Genomic DNA, 20,315 nt, shown 5'->3' with positions numbered 1-20,315 from the left:
TCTCGCCTCTAATTCTCCTAGCGCTTATTATAGACAACATACAATATGCTAATTCCTGTATACTGTTCACTAACTTTACATTTCGCGTATCAAATAAGTTTCAATAACCACCGTGGAGAATGATAAACAATTTTCTCGCCGAGACTACACCATCGAAAATCGAATAAAATGAATTTCCAAAAAGGGGTAGAGGAAACGACGAGTTGTCGTTTCAACAAAACTTGTTCTCCACGTTAGGATGCCTAAACGTTAACACTTGCTTTTCGTTTCTATTCTCTTTTTTTCTCTCATTAGTAAATAAAGCGTGGAGCGTTGTGCGGCGACGGAGGACGCTCGTTATTTGTTGGCGCGACTGGCTCCGATTGCGATGCACTTCGTTCGCATGCGGTTCCGTTAGCGGGGTTCGTTGTACACGAATAGCTCTCCTTGGGAATGTAAAATCCTCTCTTCGCGATCACCTTGTACACGCCTCTTTTGCAAGCGCGCTGGTTGGTCGCTGGAGGGGGGACGGTATCTACAGCCGAGTAGTAGAAGTTAAGTGGTTTGCCAGATGCTCTCGTAGTCTGTCAGTGAAAACAGTCGCGCGAGCTACGTTCGATAGTTCGTTTGTTCCGTCCAGTGGCTGTGGTATTCCGTGTTCCACGAGTAACTCCAATACCGCAGAAGAATTGTGATCAGTCGGTCCCACGGAGTTGCGACCGCCAGCCGGTTCCATCTGCGCAGTGAGATTCGAGAAGTTGAAGACGTTCGCGTTACCGATACGTTTCTCGGTGGTTACCCAAACCGGGAAACCGAACGACCTGGTAAAAGGAGCCGATCGATAAGGGAATCGATTCGAGCCGATTTCACCCCAACCGGAATCATCAAACAAGGTAACACGAAACTTTCACTCCACTGTTCGTGTGTTTTCTTCTTGTTCGACCGGTTCGGGTTAAGGTACGGCAAAAGAAAGAATTTGACTTGGGAGAGAACTCCCGCCAGTTTCCCTCTGGAGGGGAATTACTTCCACCTCTGCTAACTCGGGTCAAGCAGCAGGGAACGGAGCGCGACTGGACCACGAAGGTGACAGAGCGGTTCAATTTATGGATCTAGTTGGACAAAAGTCCAAATGAAGAATTTTCTCGTATTTATCGTTCGTTATGCTCAGTTTTGTATCAGATACGAATGCAAAGATGCTTTTGTAAAATTGAACTAGTTTTTTCAGTTATAAATTGTTTTAGTAATTTAGTAGTTTACTGATTACTGGTACCGTCCATGTAAAGTCGGGAGAATGAATAAAATTCCCGAAACGGTATAATCTCGATACGCTTTGTTAGAATATATAAATAGGCTTTTATTATTATGGGGTCTGCATTTTAAACTTTTTATTAAAAGAAAGCAAAAGAATGGTAACTAAATATAATTAAATGTAACTAAAATGGAAATGGAAAATATGTGAGCTTATTGGTTTTTATTTTGGTTGAAATTAACTAGTTTTCAGCCAGCAAATACATTTCTAACAAGAAATATTGGTAAAAAAGCGATATCATTGGCTACAGATGCGCCACTTATATCTTAGTATCATTTCTATTTAGAGTATGTTATTGTTTGCTAAAAAACACACTTTTTTTTATCACTGTTAGTTTTTTAAAATCAAATGAGTATTTCATTTACAACTTCGAGGGTAGTTTTCACCCTTTGAACATGAATAACCAGTAAAAATCTCTGGTATCGAAATTTCGTTTCTTGCGTTTTCTACTGTCAGTGGAGACTTCAACTTCTGATTCACAAATATATGGGCGAAATTTTTTATCCAAATCGATACATTGAATAATCGATGTAAGGCTGCACCAGTGTTCGATTTCTTAGTCGATAACGAGGTACAACACTGTGACGGCTCCAAAAAAGACCAATTTTCAGACATTCTTTGGAAAGAAGTTATACGATGGATTGTTTTCAAGTTTTCATTATGTTCTATTGAATATTTATTGTTCTATACTTCAATACTACTATTGACATCGTGCGCCAGTGAACATTGAAAAATAAACAGCTGTTCAGTTGACAGCTTTGTAACCACAGCGTATACGTATATGAAATAAAAAACCAAACATTTTCATAAACTAAATACCTATGGCTATGACCTGACGTAAGATTTTTTTCAATATTCTAAATAAACGAGAAATGGCGGACCTTCGAAAAAAATTTCTGAATTTAACGAACAAATAGTACCTATATATTAAAAAAGAATTAGAGAACAGCAATTTAAAAAAAAAAAACGAAGTGAATACGACTTCGATCATATCGATCGGACTGATAGTTTTTTTTCAACCTGTCAACCAGGTTGAAATGTATCTAGAGATAAAGACATTTAAAGCTTCAGTAGCCTTCGAGGGTTTGGCACTGCTCCACATTCAAGTTTGCAACTCTAGCAAATTGAGTTTCTTTCCCAACAAAAATCAATTTGTAAAAACATTTTACAGTGTTGTGCCTCCTTAAGCAAAGTGTGATAGTTGAATTATACAATGAAGTATTTCACAATAAACAATTAAACATGTGTCGCGAATTACGATACACGTTGAGAGACTTTCGTCCGAGAGTTGGAAATTTTGTTGTTTATCTTGAGAAAAGAACAGAGCAAAATTTAAAGAATACACTTTTTCAATGTTTCGATTGAATAGGACAGAACCAATCTTACAAGCTGTTTGTATTTCCTCTGCAGCTCTGGCAAATCTAAATTAATACTGTAGAAGAATTCTTAAATCAGACAATTTAGACCGCAAAAAGTTACGACGAATATACCTTATCACTCGTTGGAGTGGTATGGTCGATGGACACATACATACACATAGTCGCATACCAACGTTCAAGTTGTATTGCATGGCTTGTGCATTAATGTGTATCCACCTTCACGTTACTGCATCAGGTGGTATTAAATTCATAGTGATTCAGTACTCGCAGAACTGGCCTTGGAGAATACAAAGCATTGGCTTAGTAATAGAAACGTCAAGATTTTTCTTATATACAAGATAAATGGAAGAGTTGTTACACTTATAATTTCTACATTTGAACTCTTCATTATGAAAATGATACTTGAATCTTGTTGAAAAACGGAATTTCTGCTAGTAATGTTTAACAAATACGTGAATTTTATCTTCAATAAAGTTTTATCGTTAACGAGATAAATATTACTACGCGAAGTTATCGACGTAAACTCAGCTGCTGAACGAGATAAGGAAAACAGTCATTATGAAATATAATTAAATAGTATGTAATGATAGAGAAGTTTAATTGTCAACGAAGTAATATTTCTTCGCGAAGGTATCGACATAAGCTCGTATATCTTTAAAAAAAAATGCGGTATAAATCTACGAGCACCTGAGTAATCTTACGTTTCTGCAATAATAATATTATTCCTACATCCATAACATTACGAGAATGTCAACACGTAATGGAATTATAGTCGACACACAACGTTCACATCACGATTATTTCGAATCCTTGGTCATGCTTCGTTGACATGTTAATCTTTATTACAAATTAATTAAACAAAGAGAGCTTTGATTAGGCCACTTTCATCTTGGACGGCTAATTCTTTTAACAGTTTTATTACCAATTTTGAAAATGTTTACGAACGAATTATTCTTCGTTGCTGACGCATATTCTTTATTGCTTCCAAGAATTCGATGCCTCTTAGTTTTTACATTCCTACACGTTGGTTTTATTATGACTACGTTATTTTTTATAAATGGGACTGTCGAAATGGAAGTCGGGATAGGACAGGCTTGGCTGTTGAACTAATTGATACTGATTAACGGTTTAATATTTTAATACGCTGTATACACACTTTTGGTTTAATACAAGAAGGTAACATGTATTATAGTACAGTAAGCGCGCTAAGTTCAAACTATTGAATGTTTATTTCAACAGGGACGAGCTCTTTAGATATATCAGAATACGAGCAGAGTATGACAGTATCAAAAGTGCGAAATAATTGATAGATAAAAATGAATGTGAAATTAAAAGTGAAAATTTATGTTTTGGCCCTTGTTTATTATTCGAATGAAATTGTTTGCCTGTCTCAACTTGGACTTCTACTTTTCCTGCCGAGTCGATTCATTCAATCGCCAGAGCATAAGTGTCAGTCACAAGATTCGTTCCAAACCCATCTTTCCTCGAGTGCAACAGGTTATTCCCCTCAAACGAAAGTCTTTAGGCCTTTCGCAAAAAAAATTCGCACAGCCCGTCCCCTTTTCGTGATAAAGACGTGACTTATCGCGAAACGTCTGCTCCTCGAGGGCAGATGACCTCGATCGTTCATTTATCTACGGCCAATTGAATGCAACAGAGTGCTCCAACGATTAGCAGAACTTTGTTGCATATGCAAACTTATCACGGCTCATGCATCCGTCTAGTTCGCGATACCGACAAAAACGAGTAACGAAACGAGTTGACGTAGCGACGTTTGGACCAAAAACGGACAAAGTTTGATTGGAACGATTGATAACCAGTATGATGAATCATGTCTAGTATAGAAAATATTAGACCATTCCACAAGTTAGTGTCACTTACCGTTGTGCTACTAATTATTATAAATTATACCTTTAAATGTTATGAAAAAATACAATCAACCTTTCTTATCTATGATCGCTTCTCATCTTGCTGGAAAAGTTATTATTTCGTAGCCTTAAAATTTCTATAGTTTATTTTGATAAAATATAATTTCTAGTACAAATTTATGGGACGCCATGTAAATTTTACGTGAAGTATGTTTCGTGTTGTAGTGTAATAATGTTAATATTAAACTCAATATTAATTCCAATCGGAGAAAGCGGCGAAAAATAAAAAAGAGTAGTGGAAAATGGAAAGGGTCATAAATGTGTCTATGTAGATTTAATCTAACAGTTTTTAATTATGTGTGGGATATAGTTGGCAACTGGAGGAGCAATTCGAATCAATTTTTAAGAGATTGATTTTGTAAAGTCAAATTTTGTATTTAACCAATTCTATTAAATCAATCAATTTCAGAAGCGATTATTTCGAGAGAATCGAACGCTCACACTGCACATCGAATGCACGTCTCGCTAGGAACATGTTTACGAGGAATGTTATTTAAGGCCGCGGCACGATTACGTGATTCTCTTGTCCCGGCGAATGGAACGCACACCAGTGGCCGCACTTGCAAGTTTTCACCGTATCGTGGACTGCACGTCGGTTATTAACACCAATTTCCTGCATCGCGGCTTATAGGGAGCACTGATACGCCGTTGCTTCGTTCAACGATACACGGTTCATCAATATTTAATTTCGTATGCATTACATTTCGAATACTTTGGATCTTTCTGCCTTGAATTAATCATTAAAAAAAAAAATACCTTACCTGAAACTGTTAGTACATTAGGATCATAAAACACGTTCACGCAAGAAAGGTCGTTGGAAACTACTTCAACAGAGACAAGTATTTATTTGAGAAAATATTAGGTATAGAATTATTTTCTGAATATGTCAGAACACAAGATTATTTCTACACCTAATAATAAAAATAATTAATTCAAAATAAATAAACTACAAAATAAATTAATTCAAAATTACATTCAAACATTTATAATTCTAGTCTAAGCAGAAATATTTACTTGTCATTTTGTTACGTTAGAGTACCAATCTTTTATGTCTTCAACTGGATCTAAATATTGTAATTAACCCGAGTCTCGACTTGATGACTATTTCAATTGTATCAATATGTACATAATCCAGTAGCCAACAAATTTTGCTTATTGTTGTTCTTCCAACAGTTTACAAATGTACTTGACAATTATTACGTGTAGAAATTAATGATGTGTCTTCACATTTAATCATTTATAACTCTAGTTTGAATAGAAATATTTATTGACCATTTTGTTACGTTAAAGTACTAACCTTCGTAGTAATGAAACACACGAATTGGTTTCGACATTTTTCCTTTATAAATAAATAGTACGTTCATTTTATAAAGTCATAGAATTCATTTCTACACCTAATAATTACATCAGTAATATATTCATATATTCATAAATATATATGTTATACGTTGACGGTGTGGTTTAAGTATACAGTTAATAATATTACATTTTCTCTTTACTCGAGAAAGTAGAGAGAAAGTTCAGGAAGAGAAATTATAAGATTATAATTCCATGTTAGGAAACGCAAAAGTAAATGTTCTTAAAAAATATCCGAGTAATTTTACACTGTTCGTGATGTAATTGAGATATAATCTTGTTCATATCGACTAACGATACCCTGTTAAAAGCGTTACAGTGTAATTGACAACGAAAAATGAGGAATATCGATTATTTTTAATCAATTACTAGGAACGAGTAGTCGATATTGTCGTTTTCGAAATTTAGATGATATCGTTGGATTCGTTGTGAATCATTGGTTAACCGCGACTGTTAAGAAATCTTTGGATGCAAAGACGATGCGTCACAGACTGCTTGTTATTGTCGCGGTATCAAATTAAATGGAGTAACGTTGTGTACATATCTTGTAATTGCCAGTCATTGAGCTGACTGACGTTTCGCGTCTTTGCTGATACTGCGGCGGAATCATTTTGTTCACATACATATCTAGCAAACGACAAGATAGAGACGTTGACAGAGGCGCGTCAATTTCGATAACGTCGCCGTGATCGTACTTTGAACCGTGATTTAACAATTTGTGATTGATCATCGTCTGCGGATTCGATGCAAACATTACGTCAACAGAACGGAAGCTTTAACAGTATATTCTTATTAATATGGCTTGCATTTTATCTGCTTCGAGCCGCTAAAGCTGGTTACGGCTAGCTCGTCGCTATCTGTCGTGAGAGAATTGGCCTTGGCATAATTATTTGCAACAGTAATGTACATAGCTGCATCGACACAAGCTTGAACAGAATGGCATTATTTTCACTGTAAACAGGAAGCAACTTATTCATTCATTCTCTCACAAGTAAAAGAGGAAAGTATTTTAAAATTGAAATACATGGAGATGTTTGGAATCTGGATAACCAAAATGCGTATTCCACCGAAAGTCCGAGCATGCCGAACTGAACAATTATTAGTTTAACCCATCTCTCGAGTAATCAAAACCAGAGGAGCAATAATCATATAGTATATAGCCCGTAGGTTACAGACATCGACATAACAAATAATTGTGGAATGTTGATGTTTTCATATATATTAGTAGACATGTGAAACTAACGAACAACATTTTTTTTTTTTTTTACTTATAATGAAAGTCCCATTTTAGACACGATAACTTAATTTAAATATAGTTTTGTAGTTATCGTCAGTACTAAAATTATAATTATCCATTAATATTTAATCGTGCTTGTAAACGATTAAAGATAAATATAAAGTCTTGAAGGAGCGTTTGATTCTAGCATTTCTAGCATCAATACTATATTTTAATAATCTTTTTGATCTTTTCGTTTCGGGTGAACCAACGTCAAATGATCTTATCAACCGTGGAAAAAGTTTTTTTTCAAATTTCCTCTACTAGTTTAACATGTCTTCCATTATATGTAAAAACATAAGTTTTCATATGACATAAGCATAATTTGTTACGTAAAATAAAAGTTCTTGAATAACTCCTTAATACTAGTTTCTCGCGCACTATAATTGCCAGTATTCTTTTATCGATGAAGCCATGCGCAAACAACATCAAAGGACATATCCTTTGTTTATCCCTGTTTGTAAAGAGTTACTTATCTTTCATTTTTTATTTTAACTTTTTATCTACATCATGATGTTGGCTGTCCCTGTTGGAGCGTACCAGCTGAGTGGCACTTAACGAACACTTGACTTCATTACGACCGTAATCAATGTATCTGAATGTATTTAAATGCTATGTATAGACTGCAGATCATTATACAAAATAAAATCTTTGCAAGCGTACCTACGACAATCGAACATAAATAGGAATTTATTTTCCTTTTCAGGTATTATAATATGAACGTTACTTTCAATATATATTTATATTATTATACATATATTATGTTCATTTTGTAGTTTCTTGCGCATTCAAATTTCCTATAAACGCATCAAAATCCGCAGTCTAGTTACATCAAACAGCCTACAACGACCGGAAAACAGTAATTACGTTCTGTTGTATGTAGATGTCTTATGTCGTTTATCGTGGCATTAAAATTTCATTGGGTAAAGATGGATAGCACTAGCTTTTATTTTGCTCTTGACATTTTCTATAAAGTCAGGGGATATAGTTCACCATATTGGAAGATAAAGTACAAATTTTTTAAGTAAAACGAAGTGATCGGAAACTTTCGAACTCCCTAATTAGACAATTTCGTAAATATGATATTACGATATAATATACTGAGTTTATTTTTCCCACTGTTTTCTTTCATATAGTTCACCCTTATACCCAATGTTCGTTAACATTAATTTAAATGTTCGTTTCGGAATATAAGGTGAAAATCTATCTATTCGGAAACTTCTCGTAACTGCGTATACCACTTAAATGATCAATTGTCGCAGAACTTGTTTTCGCAGAAGTAGTTAATTCCCTTCTTCACGTCTGAACGCAACAACCAATCAGGCTTGACTAACCGCGCATGCTGAGTATAACATTAGCGCCACTATAGACGTCAAAACAGATACGATAAAATATCGAGAAGTTTACATTTTTGCAGTAGCCGAGGCTACCCGCCGGTCAAGGCTATCTCCCTTTCCCCTATAAATGGTTCGTTTATCCTAAGTGAACCTCTGTCCATAAGTCAATTATCACCATAAATTGCTAATCAAGTATTGAATAAAATCGAATTTATGAAAAGCGTAATTGACGCTCATTAACTCTTTACATTATAGCAAAAATGATCTCCTGAACTCTAAGAATTACTTAGTACCAGCGACTCGCGACTTCAAGGTACATACGTGCTGGCACTTCTGTAAATTAAAAGCGTTGCTTTCTTTAAAATTAATATATGTATATATTTGTAATTAAATTTTGATTAATTTGTTTCGTTAACTAAGTTTACTTTATCGTAAATAATATTTGAATTGACGTTGAGTTGTGACGACGCTCCTGAAAATTGAAAATGTCCTTTTCTTTGATCAAAATTGATTAATACTTGAAATTTAAATTTGTTTAATTCATTTGGTTTCGATTTAGTTTGTGGTACAATGTGTCAAGCTAGCCGATATCATCTATGCCATCGTAAATCGTAACAGCGTCAGTGTGGTCCAAAGGTTAAAAGAGTTATGACAGTGTGATGACCTGAAAAATGACTTATCATTTGAAATATGTTTTAATGACTGTTATATAATTCGATCAAATATGCAATATTTGCCTGTTACCTGAAAATGCATATTTCAAGCTGCAAATCTACTCAATTTCACTAACAAATTTTGATTTGCGTCAGTTATGGCCATTCTTGTGTAGCCACTTACGCTAGACATCAAGTATGCAGATTTCTCAGTTTCCTTCTAAATTTTCCTTGAATCGATATCTCGAAATTATCGCTGAATTTTGGACATTATTGCACAAAACATTCGTTTTGATATTTTATGGATTTCCAGCACTATTTTCCACAAATATTTTTTTGAATGTTGACATGCTTATCTGTTTACGCGTGCAATCTTACTTTTCAAATATTTACTATTAGATTAGATTATGTACATAGATGTGTTATAAGTTTAACAAGAAAATAATAATATAGAATACGTACGTTTCAAACGATCTTTACTGTTTCCTTTACATTGCACATTATTATTACTTATTTTTGTTATTTTGCATTCTGCTTTTATGTAACGTACGTATCTTTGCCTATTTTTCGTTTGCTTTAAAATTCCTCATTTGCTGTTTACTCCTACTTATTTTCTGTTAAATGATTCTCCTGACAATAATACTAATTAAACAAGGGATTTTATGTATTCATAGTGTATGCACATATGATTAATCTATTCTCGATGTATAGCTAGAAACTCTTATGCACTTATACAATATAAATTATTTATATTAGTCCATTGATGAATAAGTCATATTCTTATATATGCTTGGTATACGTTTCTATTAGTACACACTATAAATGCATGAACTTACCAGTTTACTAATAGTTAGAACAACGAGCAATTACAAAATATTACCATAAAATAATTGCTTGTCACGAACGTAACTCTGTTATAATTTACATATTCCAAGCTGATCGAGCAAATATCTAATGACTCATAGAATCCATATTAACATATGTACAAGAATTATTCGATAATTTCTTAATAAAATTGGATTGAGTATACGCGAAATATATGCGCGACTGTTAGAGTTTACATCGCAGTAAGGATAATTATTTGAGATAATCAAATACTCACGTTGCAGTTTGAAATATATATTATTTAAACTCCCGCCACATGTTTCGCCTTAGAAAGGTTCTTACATAATAGTAATAATAATAATAGTGACACAATCGTAATTGCTCTAATTATTATTCTAGTGGTTCTATACCACTTTATGCGCGTTATTTGTAATACAAATACACGGTCTGTCTAAAAATAAACCGAACTTTTGCTATAAAAAGAAAAAAGTACAAGTAAAGTTTTTACACACACGTTTATTTACTCAAAAAAATCTTCATAATGGGACCACCGGGGAGACATGCACTACAAGATGCAACAGGTTTCATTCCGATTGATCAAGTCATCTCGGCGTAATCGGTGAACATACCTCAAAAAAAAAAAGAAAAGAAAAAAGAAAATATACATGTCGAATTGAGTAACCTCCTCCTTTTCGAAGTCGGTTAATAGTCTCCCTCTGCGTCAATACAGCGTGTAGACCACGTAATTAACATTTCGAAGGACCTATGCAGCTCCTGTTTTGGTACCCCGTTTAGTACGGCGGTTACAGCGGTCTGAATCTCCGAAATATTGCTATAATGTGTCCTTTTCATTGGAATTGGCATTGTTATCTTGGATCATTCACCCTACTCGCCTGATCTGTCTCCCTGCGATTATTTTCTTTTCCCAAAATTGAAAATGCCAATGAAAGGAACACATTATAGCAACATTTCGGAGACTCAGGCCGCTGTAACCGCCGTACTAAACGGGCTACCAAAACAGGCGCTGCAAAGGTCCTTCGAAATGTTAATTACGCGGTCTACACGCTGTATTGACGCAGAGGGAGATTATTTTGAGTAAATAAACGTGTGTGTAAAAACTTTACTTGTACTTTTTTTTCTTATAGCAAAAGTTCGGTTTCTTTTTAGACAGACCGTGTACATACAGTGGGTGTAGAAAGTATTCGTACACCGATCAATTTCCCAAAAAACTTTTGCGTGAAATTGTAGTTTCTTAACTTCTTTTTTTATAATCAATGATATTTTACGTATTCTCGGAAGTCTCTAAGATAGATACAGTCCAAACAACATTTACTAGTCAATATAACTTGCGAAAGTAACAAAAAAATGTGAAAAGTTCTTATGACAAACCATTTACAGTAGAATTTGTAACGTGAACACATTAGTTTATTGCTCCGTACGAATCAGAAAACATCAAATTTCTAGTAAAGTACTCTTAAATATGACTTTAATGGAGGAATTAAAGAAGATTAAACTTCGAATAACTAATAATTTAGTTAATTTAACGCTTAGAAGAGTTACAATAATCATAAAATCAAAAGAAAATCCCACGAAGGAAGTATTATATACTTATAAATTAATGTAAATTTCTTTTTTTTAAATGAAGTTTTAAAAATTCAACAGTTGTGCGAATACTTATTGCTTCAATATTTCTATCGGTTAATTGTTTTTTTCTTGTTAATTTCGCAACTTACATAAATAGCTATTTTTTGTTGTACTCCATCTATTCTAGAGATTTCCAAGAATATGTAGAATGTCATTGTTTATAAAAAATAAGTTAATAAATTACAATTTTACATAGTTTATTTTGGAAATTGATCGGTGTACGAATACTTTCTACGCCCACTGTACACCTTGAACATACATAAAATGTGGTATGGTGATTACGCTGTCCAACAGTGACAAGTTATAATTTTCACGTTTTATATCTGTCATGTTTTTCTACACATCGCGTATTGCGTTTATATGTTCCACCATTTGATATCTTCATAAACTATAATCACAGCTAATTAACTTTGTACACCTTGCGTAAACACGTGACAAGGACGTCTGGACGTTAGCCACAAGAGGCTGAGAGCGGGCTACTCGGGCGCTGTGATTGGTCGGTGGTTTTCGTTAATCATTCAAGAACGAAGCACCCATCCCACATTTTTGCTAAGGAAATTGTAGTTCAGAATCAACTCAGCTATCCCCCATTTCCGGTTCTTACACTAATTCTGTGACACTCTATATACGTATTAAACATTCATTGTGCTGTTGCATCACATGTCTTTCAAATCAATTTTCACGAAACGTGTTTAGCAGAGAAGAGCAATATATTATTAACACTTGGTGTTAATTGGTGTACTTTATGTTACTTGGTGTACTTTTACGTTTTTTTCAGTGTGTCACTGGAGCGCGGGTCACGTAAAAATACGTATTTAGTAGATTTGCGCCCCTCGGCACGCGTAAGTCCGCGGTGAAGTGTACCCGCATGCCAAGTGTTAAGAAAGCAATGAATACATTGAAGGAACAGGAATTGAATTCGTGATGTTTATTCGATCAAATAATTTAAGTTTTAAAGATTTATATTCTGAATGTCGTTTTTCAAGTTTTGAAAGAGTCTCTACGAAAATTAAGGACTCTTAAGAGTCAAACAATTGTTTGACTCCTTATTCTTGGTTATGGGCGACTCTACAGTATGTTTATGCGATATTTTAAGAATCGTATTTCGGATCGAGTTCAATTGTGCATACGGCTACAATACACTTCTGGCTATGGCGTGAAAATATTTTTGACATCTTTAAAATTCGTATTTCTTCGGACCACTAATAGCAAAAACTTTGTGACGGGATCGAAGATTTCAGTTTAAAGTTTTTTGTCATTTTCTTTTAAAAAATTGACCAGGGCAGTTGTTAATTTAACAGTATCTTGTCTAAAAGACCGTATCAAATTTTCGCTGCAAAAGTAATCATGAAATTTGCCTCATAACTGGTAAAAAAGAAACAGTATCCCCTTAATCAAACTTGGCAGCGAGGTAACGTAGCGAAACTAATCCTTTAGTTACTTTTCCGTGAAGTCGTTTTGTCGACTCCATCGAGAGAATCAGATATCGTTGTGCGGATATCGCGACGTTCGCGACACATCTCGTATGTGCACGGACGTGCGTGTTGCGTATTTTATGCGCGTTCGCGTTATCGGGAACCATTTTAACTTTTTCATCGTGGCTGGCCCGGCTTGGCCTAGATTCTATCATGCACATCCCGCACGCAACTATCCGCCGTTAGAAAGTGTACTTTCGCGCAGTCTAATTCCACGGTATCTTCTTTTGTTTTCAGCCGGGCAGTACAATTGACGAATTGCTAAAAGCACAGGGAAAAACGATCAGAAACGAGCTCAGACGATGACGACAATCAAGCAGATTCTTCGCTACGCCCGAAGACTCGGCCAGGTCTCCGAGTCTGGGAGCCGAGTTTTAAACCGGGCCGTCAGATGCGCGTCCACCCAGCCGCAGCACAAGATCATCGAAGGTGAAAATGGAAAAAAAATTTTCGCCACTCCGTACGAGTTCACGTACCCGGAGATGTGTGTCCATGATTACGTCTGGAGGAAAATGAATAATTACGCCAATAAACCTGCACTGGTACGTTCCCATAGAAACATCGCAGTGGTCAAAATCTCCGAAAACGTGGACTACGGTCAAATTTTCAACTTTGTTAAAGGTCCATGAAATTTTAATCACAGATCCTTATATGTACACTGTGGATTTTCATGTAAAAGAAAATCTTTACAAGGGTACCTAAAAAAATTGAAAGTAGTTGGAATTTATTTAACTTTGCAAATATCGTACTGTGAACTTTATTTTCAATATTTTTTTATATTATTTTGTATGCATTTTGTAGTTGATGTCACTGATCATACCTTCATCATTAAAAGATCAATGCTTCTTACTTAAATATTTGAATCACATATTAGCTTTTAATTCTATTCACAATAATTAATTTGTTGTACTCCGTTGAAGGCCGATGAATTTGTCTAAACAAATCCTACTATATTATGCATACAAATATTTAAGGTTGCATTTAAAAAACTGAATTTGTTAAAACTCCTCCATCACTTCACTTACGACGAAATTATTTACTCTATATAATTTGTCCCATTCAACCAAATTTATTTCAACGTTGGAAACATAATGTTTTGATAGCTTCAACTCCTTATGAGATATTTCACCATTCCAATTTAACTGTGTAACTGTGCATAATTTAAAAAATACAGATCAAACAAATTGAATTCGATATTACAAGAGCTATTCTATACAAATTTATGGAGGTTTTCTTTCTACCCTGCAACATAAAAAACAATATACATTCATGAATTACAAAGCGAATACATGCAAAACCTTCGAGTAACGTAGTATCGTGTCGGTTGGTAATTATCTTCATCGGTGCCAACTTTGTCGGTCGGATATTATTATAATATACCACGGAGAAAAATTGTATCATTATTCTAATGCAATCGATTTTGTCGTTTTAGGTATGCGCGGTGACCGGAAGGAGATACACGTATAGCGAGGCGAGGGACGCTGCTAATTATATTGCGAGAAGTTTGCAGAACTCTAATCTGAAGAAGGGCGACGTGGTGGCCCTGATCACGCCAAATTATCCTGAAGCTATTTTAGCCTTTCTCGGGATCTTGGAGGCCGACATAACCATTACCACTATCAATCCTGCATACACGCCCGGTAAGTTACTTTCATAAATGACGATAAATTCGAACCGATAAGATTATAGTACCGCAAGAGTCGTTCGACAATTATCCTCCAAAGAAAATAATTGTGATTAAGGAAGGTTCTGATTACTTGTTTCACACGTGAGTGTGAATAACAATATAAGTAATTGTAGTAAATCTTGAGCCTTTTATCTATTCTTATAAACATTTCGTTTTATAGATCGATAAATTATTTGTTTATTTAATTATCGATCTGTCAAGGAAAAACTTGTTTGGAACGACATAAAACTGGAATATGTATCTCTATATAATCCATATATGATCCTAATAAAATCAACATTATGTATTAGGTTGTCCTACAAGTTTCTTCCATTTCATTAACACATACACAATATTTTGTGTCTAATGTTACATTATTGAATTGCGTACGATTCATTTTGCTCCGTTACTGTTACAACATTAACGGATACTATTTATATAAACATTCCCATAAAAAATAACTGAGTGCAAGTCACGGAAGAAACTTTTGGGACAACCTAATATACACATATAATATAATATAAATAACACACATTTATATATTAGATATTAGATATTAGATTATTAGAAGGTACTTTCAAATGATCAACAGAATAACGATTTTTAACCACTTTCATAGTATTTGTAACAGTCTTAACACGACTGAAATTCTTGTGTGTTACGCTCGTTCAGATAACGAGATGTCCATTAAGACGAGTCCAAGGTTTATTGTAATTAAATTATTGCAAAGATTAGCCCCTTGACCTACACGCTATCTCCCGATTGTTCGGGCCATAGTAAACAGAAAGGTAGGAAATCCGAACGAAGTACCACGAGTTAGACTCGTGCTTATCGTTTATGGACCAAGTTCCTTACCACGAGTCTCACTCGTGGTTGTAGGCCAAATGATTAATTGCCCCTCTGTCTCATTTATGAATGCGATTTCCATTTTGATTTTCGCCTCGACGTCCGTTAGAAACAATTACAATTTCATATACAACTTGAAATGATCTTATGTACTGTTTTAAACAGCCGAAATCAGAAGTCAGTTAAAGAGTTCCGGAGCAAAGGTGGCCATTACAGTCGCAGAAATCGCACAGAACGTAGTACAAGCATCGGCAGGCCTATTCGGGCCTGGATCACCCATCATGGTTATCGAGGATGGTACTGGACCCATTCCTGAAGGCACTGTACCGTTTAAGGTGCGAGATATAATTGATTAGTAATGCTTTTGCGCGAAATCCTGCTCAAATTTGTGTGCAACATATTTCTAAACTTTCTAATAGATACATTTCTGGAGAATCTCGAGCTCGTTAGAATTTTAGAAGATGACATTCGCTCTCATTATGATTTTTGTAAGCGATGGATAAATATTACAATTAAGATAGATACGTATATTCGTGTCATATCATTCAAATGGTAGAATATTACTAAAAATTTGTTAATGGCGAGCAACTTATTCAATTACCGTAATGCAAAACTTGCAAGAATACTTGAAGTATAGTTTCATACAGTTTGAATTTTCTTTCCTCGATAAAATTCCTATGAATTCCAAGAATATAAGGGCATTTTGTTTACTATGTTTTCAATTATCACTTTTGGGGTGAACAATTACTTACGCTTGTTGCGATGTTGGCGACCTAAACGGAAATATCAACGTTGTAAACAAATTTTGACGATATTCATCGAACAGTCGATACAGTTATATATAGACTGCGGATTTTTATTCATTTATAGGAAATTTTAATCTGCAAGGAACTACAAAATGCAATAATATAAAAAAATATTTAAAAGAAGGTTCGTATTATAATATTTGCAGAGTGAAATAAATTCATATTTAGGTTCAATTATTCTAACTACGTTTTCAAAGATTTTATTTTGTATAAAGATCTTCGATCTAGTTATAAGTATTTATACTGCAAGTGGCTACGATGAGTAGAGGAGAGAAAGTCAGCACACTAACAATCGCGAATAGATTTTCTTTGGAAAGTCGGTAAACGTACATACATACAGAGAGATTTCTAAGTATATGGTGATATATATCTTTGTTCTCAAGCCACGCAGCAAGTTAGGCTTATAAATCAGTAAATTTTCCTCGAAAACTAAAATCTTGAAAAGCAAATGATAGAGCTGACAGAAAGATATATCGCTTATCCAAGGCAAATAGATATAAAACCGCAGTCGACGTCCTTACGGAAATAGTGCCAAATCTTGATAAACCAATTAGTGCCAAAACTGTTCTACATCGCTTCAACGAATTTTACTTAAATTTTGCAAAAACTCGTTTGAATTGAACACGAGATTTATGGATTCCATAAAAACAATAAAACTACCGAGATCAGAGCACATCTATCATACTAATGTCAAAACTAATTTATGAATAAAATTAATTGTGTAAATATATATGTACACGTTAGTCAGTCCCATAAGTATTCGTACCCTCTACGTCTATTGAAGAAATTCATTTAAATTAAATGAATTTTATTTAAACATTTCTGAAATATTACTATTCGTACCGTCTATGTCTATGGAAAAAATTTATTTAAACTAAATGAATTTTATTTAAACACATTTCTGAAATATTACTATTCGTACCCTCTATGTCTATTGACAAAATTTATTTAAACTAAATGGATTTTATTTAAACACATTTCTGAAATAGATATAGTGTGTACGAACACTTATGGAACTGAGTGTATACATTTATATAAACAACAGTGGGTCGGTAAACGAGTTCTTACAGTTAACGTTTCGAAAGTGAAAGTTGCAATTGTAATTATTGTAATTGTTCCAGGATTTAATAACTCGAGGGAAGACGTTACCGCCTTTAAAGAATTCCCAGGCGTCCGTCGACGATGTGGCAGTGCTTCCATATTCGAGCGGGACGACAGGAATGCCAAAGGGTGTAATGTTGACCCACAGAAATTTGGTCTCCAACATGGAGATGGTAGATGTCACCACGAGAGAAACGATGTTTCTGACCACCACAGGTAAGGAAACGTCTTTGTTATCGTTCAAGTACAATGTTTAAGAATGGCCATTTTTAGTATTCGTTGATAATAAACGCTTTTTGCATAATATGTCGTAACAATTCACAACTGCAATGTATTGAGCGATAGCTACAGTTATTCGTAGGGTTGTTAAAGAATCTTTCTGTTAACGATCTAAAAATTAAGCATACTTCTGAAATTTGTTCGGAGTATATAAAAGGAACAATTCCAATATTGTTTTTTTACTAATACTATTATTTAGAAAGTAACTAGTGCAGAAGATAGTGGTCGGAAATTGTTTAAAATGAAATACTGCCTCAAGAGATGGTTTTTGCATTGTGTGTACTGGTACACGATTTTTTAATATTTGTTACGCAGAGTTAGTATCAAATATACGGTGTAGTCATATATATTTAATACGGGAGAATTGCCCCGTTGATTACTGTGTGCGTTGGTCGTTTGGAACATATAGACATAAAAGTATTCCTATTGACCGACAACAAAAAATAAAGAGGATTAAAGTAATTGAATTGAGAAGTGTTAACAGAGTTGAAAATTATAAAACTGTTTCATTACACTAGGAGAGAATGAAAATAGGGTTCGTTCAGGCTATGATCAGCTATATTGTATTTTATTTTCTTAATTGACAAGCAATGTCAATTATTTATTTCTCATCACATGTTTAAAATCTATGTATATATTGTTCTCTAATCAATTAGGGCAGAGGTCGGCACACTACGGTCCGCCGCCTGTTTTTAATCCGACTCGTGGATTAATATTACAGATAATTAATTATACAAATAACAGACGACCATTTGCAACCAATTAACAATGGAAAGTACTAACTTCGAACTCCAGTATGATGATATATTATCTAAGAATAAAACAATTACATTCAATGCATTAGTGCAAAGTTTAACCTGTTCTATAAATGTTTAATACTAAATGCACATATTTTATTCGTTTTCTTTTTGTGAATAACGTGAATAAATATTACGTAAAAATATCACTTTCTAATAAAAAAATATTGAACTTGTTCTTTTTGTGACTCTATGAGTAGAATTAGCCATGTAAATATGTCCGAGATTGCTACCTGCCTCACCGAGCCAAAAATTTGTACGATTGGGCCAAAAAAAGTTTCCAAAAAAAGTTTGCTGACCCCAGTACTAGAGTATACACGAGTAGATGGAATGATAAGTACAAATTATTTATGTTCAACGAATACTAAAAATAATCGTTTTCGAGTAATTGCCATTTCCCTTCGATATCGAATTGGGCATGAGCGAGAACTCATATTTCAACTCTCTTTGCAGAGGATTTTCAAGAAGTGGTTCCCTTAGTTTTACCGTTCTTCCACATTTTCGGGATGAACAGTATCGTTCTGCCACGCCTTGCCAATGGAACGCAAATAATTACTCTTCCCAAATTCGTGCCAGAACTGTTCATCAGTGTCTTAGCAAAACAAAGGGTAAGTTCTCCCTCGAATAATTCGCTATTCGAGAAAGTCGTCCTTGAAGAGACGTTAATTGAGACAATCATTTTTAGGTGACAGGTTTGTTCCTCGTACCGCCGCTAGTTTTATACTGTAACGCTGTTCCCCACATAAAGAAGGAATATTTGGAGAGCGTTCACCACGCTATAATCGGAGCAGCGCCATTATCGAAAGCGGACGCAGACAGGTTCTACGAAAAGTTCAACTTGACCAACGAGAAGCTAAAGTTCTGTCAAGGTAAATATCTAAAGTTCTGTAGGTCAATGCGACGAGACTCTAGCTTCATTTACTCATTTTTTACTCTATGGAAGAAACTCGAAGGAAGAAACTTCTTTGATAAAACATAAAATAGAAAAATATATAGACGGTTGAGTTGTCTTCGGTTGAACACCTTTTCAGGCGGTGATCGTACGGATCGAAATGATACGAAAACATTCCCACACGGATGGTAGATTTCGAAAGACAGAAACATATTATTTGGTTACGTTCGTTTCGCAGGATATGGAATGACGGAGACCTCGCCAGTCATTTGCCTGGAAACAACTGGGAAAAAGACAGGAAGCATCGGGAAGACTATGATCGGATGCGAACTACGACTGGTTGACTCTATCACCAACGAAGATATTTCGAATCCTGGAGAGACTGGTGAAATCTGGGTCAGGGGGGCTCACGTTATGAAAGGGTATTTTAATAACGAGAAGGCCACGAAAGAGATAATCGTCGAGGATGGATGGCTGAAAACAGGGGACATCGCTTACTATGATGAGGACTTCGATTTCTACATCAAGGACAGACTGAAGGAGCTAATTAAAGTCAAGGGATTCCAGGTGAGGACTTTTCCGTGTTTGCGATTCTTTAAGGGGGTAAGGTATTCTACAGGGTGATCCGCTCGCTAGTAGACACAATGGACACTCACAACAATAATCGACCGTCATTGTAGACTTTATGACGGTGACCTCCGCAGCGAAATCGGCTGTATGGGTCACCGTCATAAAGTCTACAATGACGGTCGATTATTGTTGTGAGT

General features: G+C 34.9%; 1 protein-coding gene across 1 annotated transcript; it reads left to right on the top strand.

The window, feature by feature from the left end:
• Window positions 1-548: 548 nt before the first annotated feature.
• Window positions 549-20,193, top strand: LOC128878350 (uncharacterized). The gene is made up of 8 exons (XM_054126483.1): window positions 549-872; window positions 13,399-13,703; window positions 14,594-14,801; window positions 15,839-16,008; window positions 17,601-17,796; window positions 19,110-19,264; window positions 19,342-19,525; window positions 19,787-20,193. The coding sequence occupies exons 2-8, from the start codon at window positions 13,464-13,466 to the stop codon at window positions 20,170-20,172; spliced, it is 1,539 nt and encodes a 512-aa protein (XP_053982458.1). The 5' UTR covers window positions 549-872; window positions 13,399-13,463; the 3' UTR covers window positions 20,173-20,193.
• Window positions 20,194-20,315: the final 122 nt, after the last annotated feature.

Source organism: Hylaeus volcanicus, chromosome 6, assembly GCF_026283585.1.
Source record: "Hylaeus volcanicus isolate JK05 chromosome 6, UHH_iyHylVolc1.0_haploid, whole genome shotgun sequence".
In the NCBI taxonomy this organism is placed as follows: Eukaryota; Metazoa; Arthropoda; class Insecta; order Hymenoptera; family Colletidae; genus Hylaeus; species Hylaeus volcanicus.
The sequence above is the reverse complement of the archived record's forward strand: the minus strand, read 5'-3'. Positions and strand labels throughout refer to the sequence as shown.

Bases quoted from the DNA above. Each gene is read 5' to 3' on its own strand.
- LOC128878350 (XM_054126483.1), top strand. From the start codon at position 13,464: ATGACGACAATCAAGCAGATTCTTCGCTACGCCCGAAGACTCGGCCAG. The intron at 16,009-17,600 runs GTGCGAGATATA...TAATTGTTCCAG, and splicing joins AAGGCACTGTACCGTTTAAG to GATTTAATAACTCGAGGGAA. The intron at 19,526-19,786 runs GTAAATATCTAA...TTCGTTTCGCAG, and splicing joins GAAGCTAAAGTTCTGTCAAG to GATATGGAATGACGGAGACC.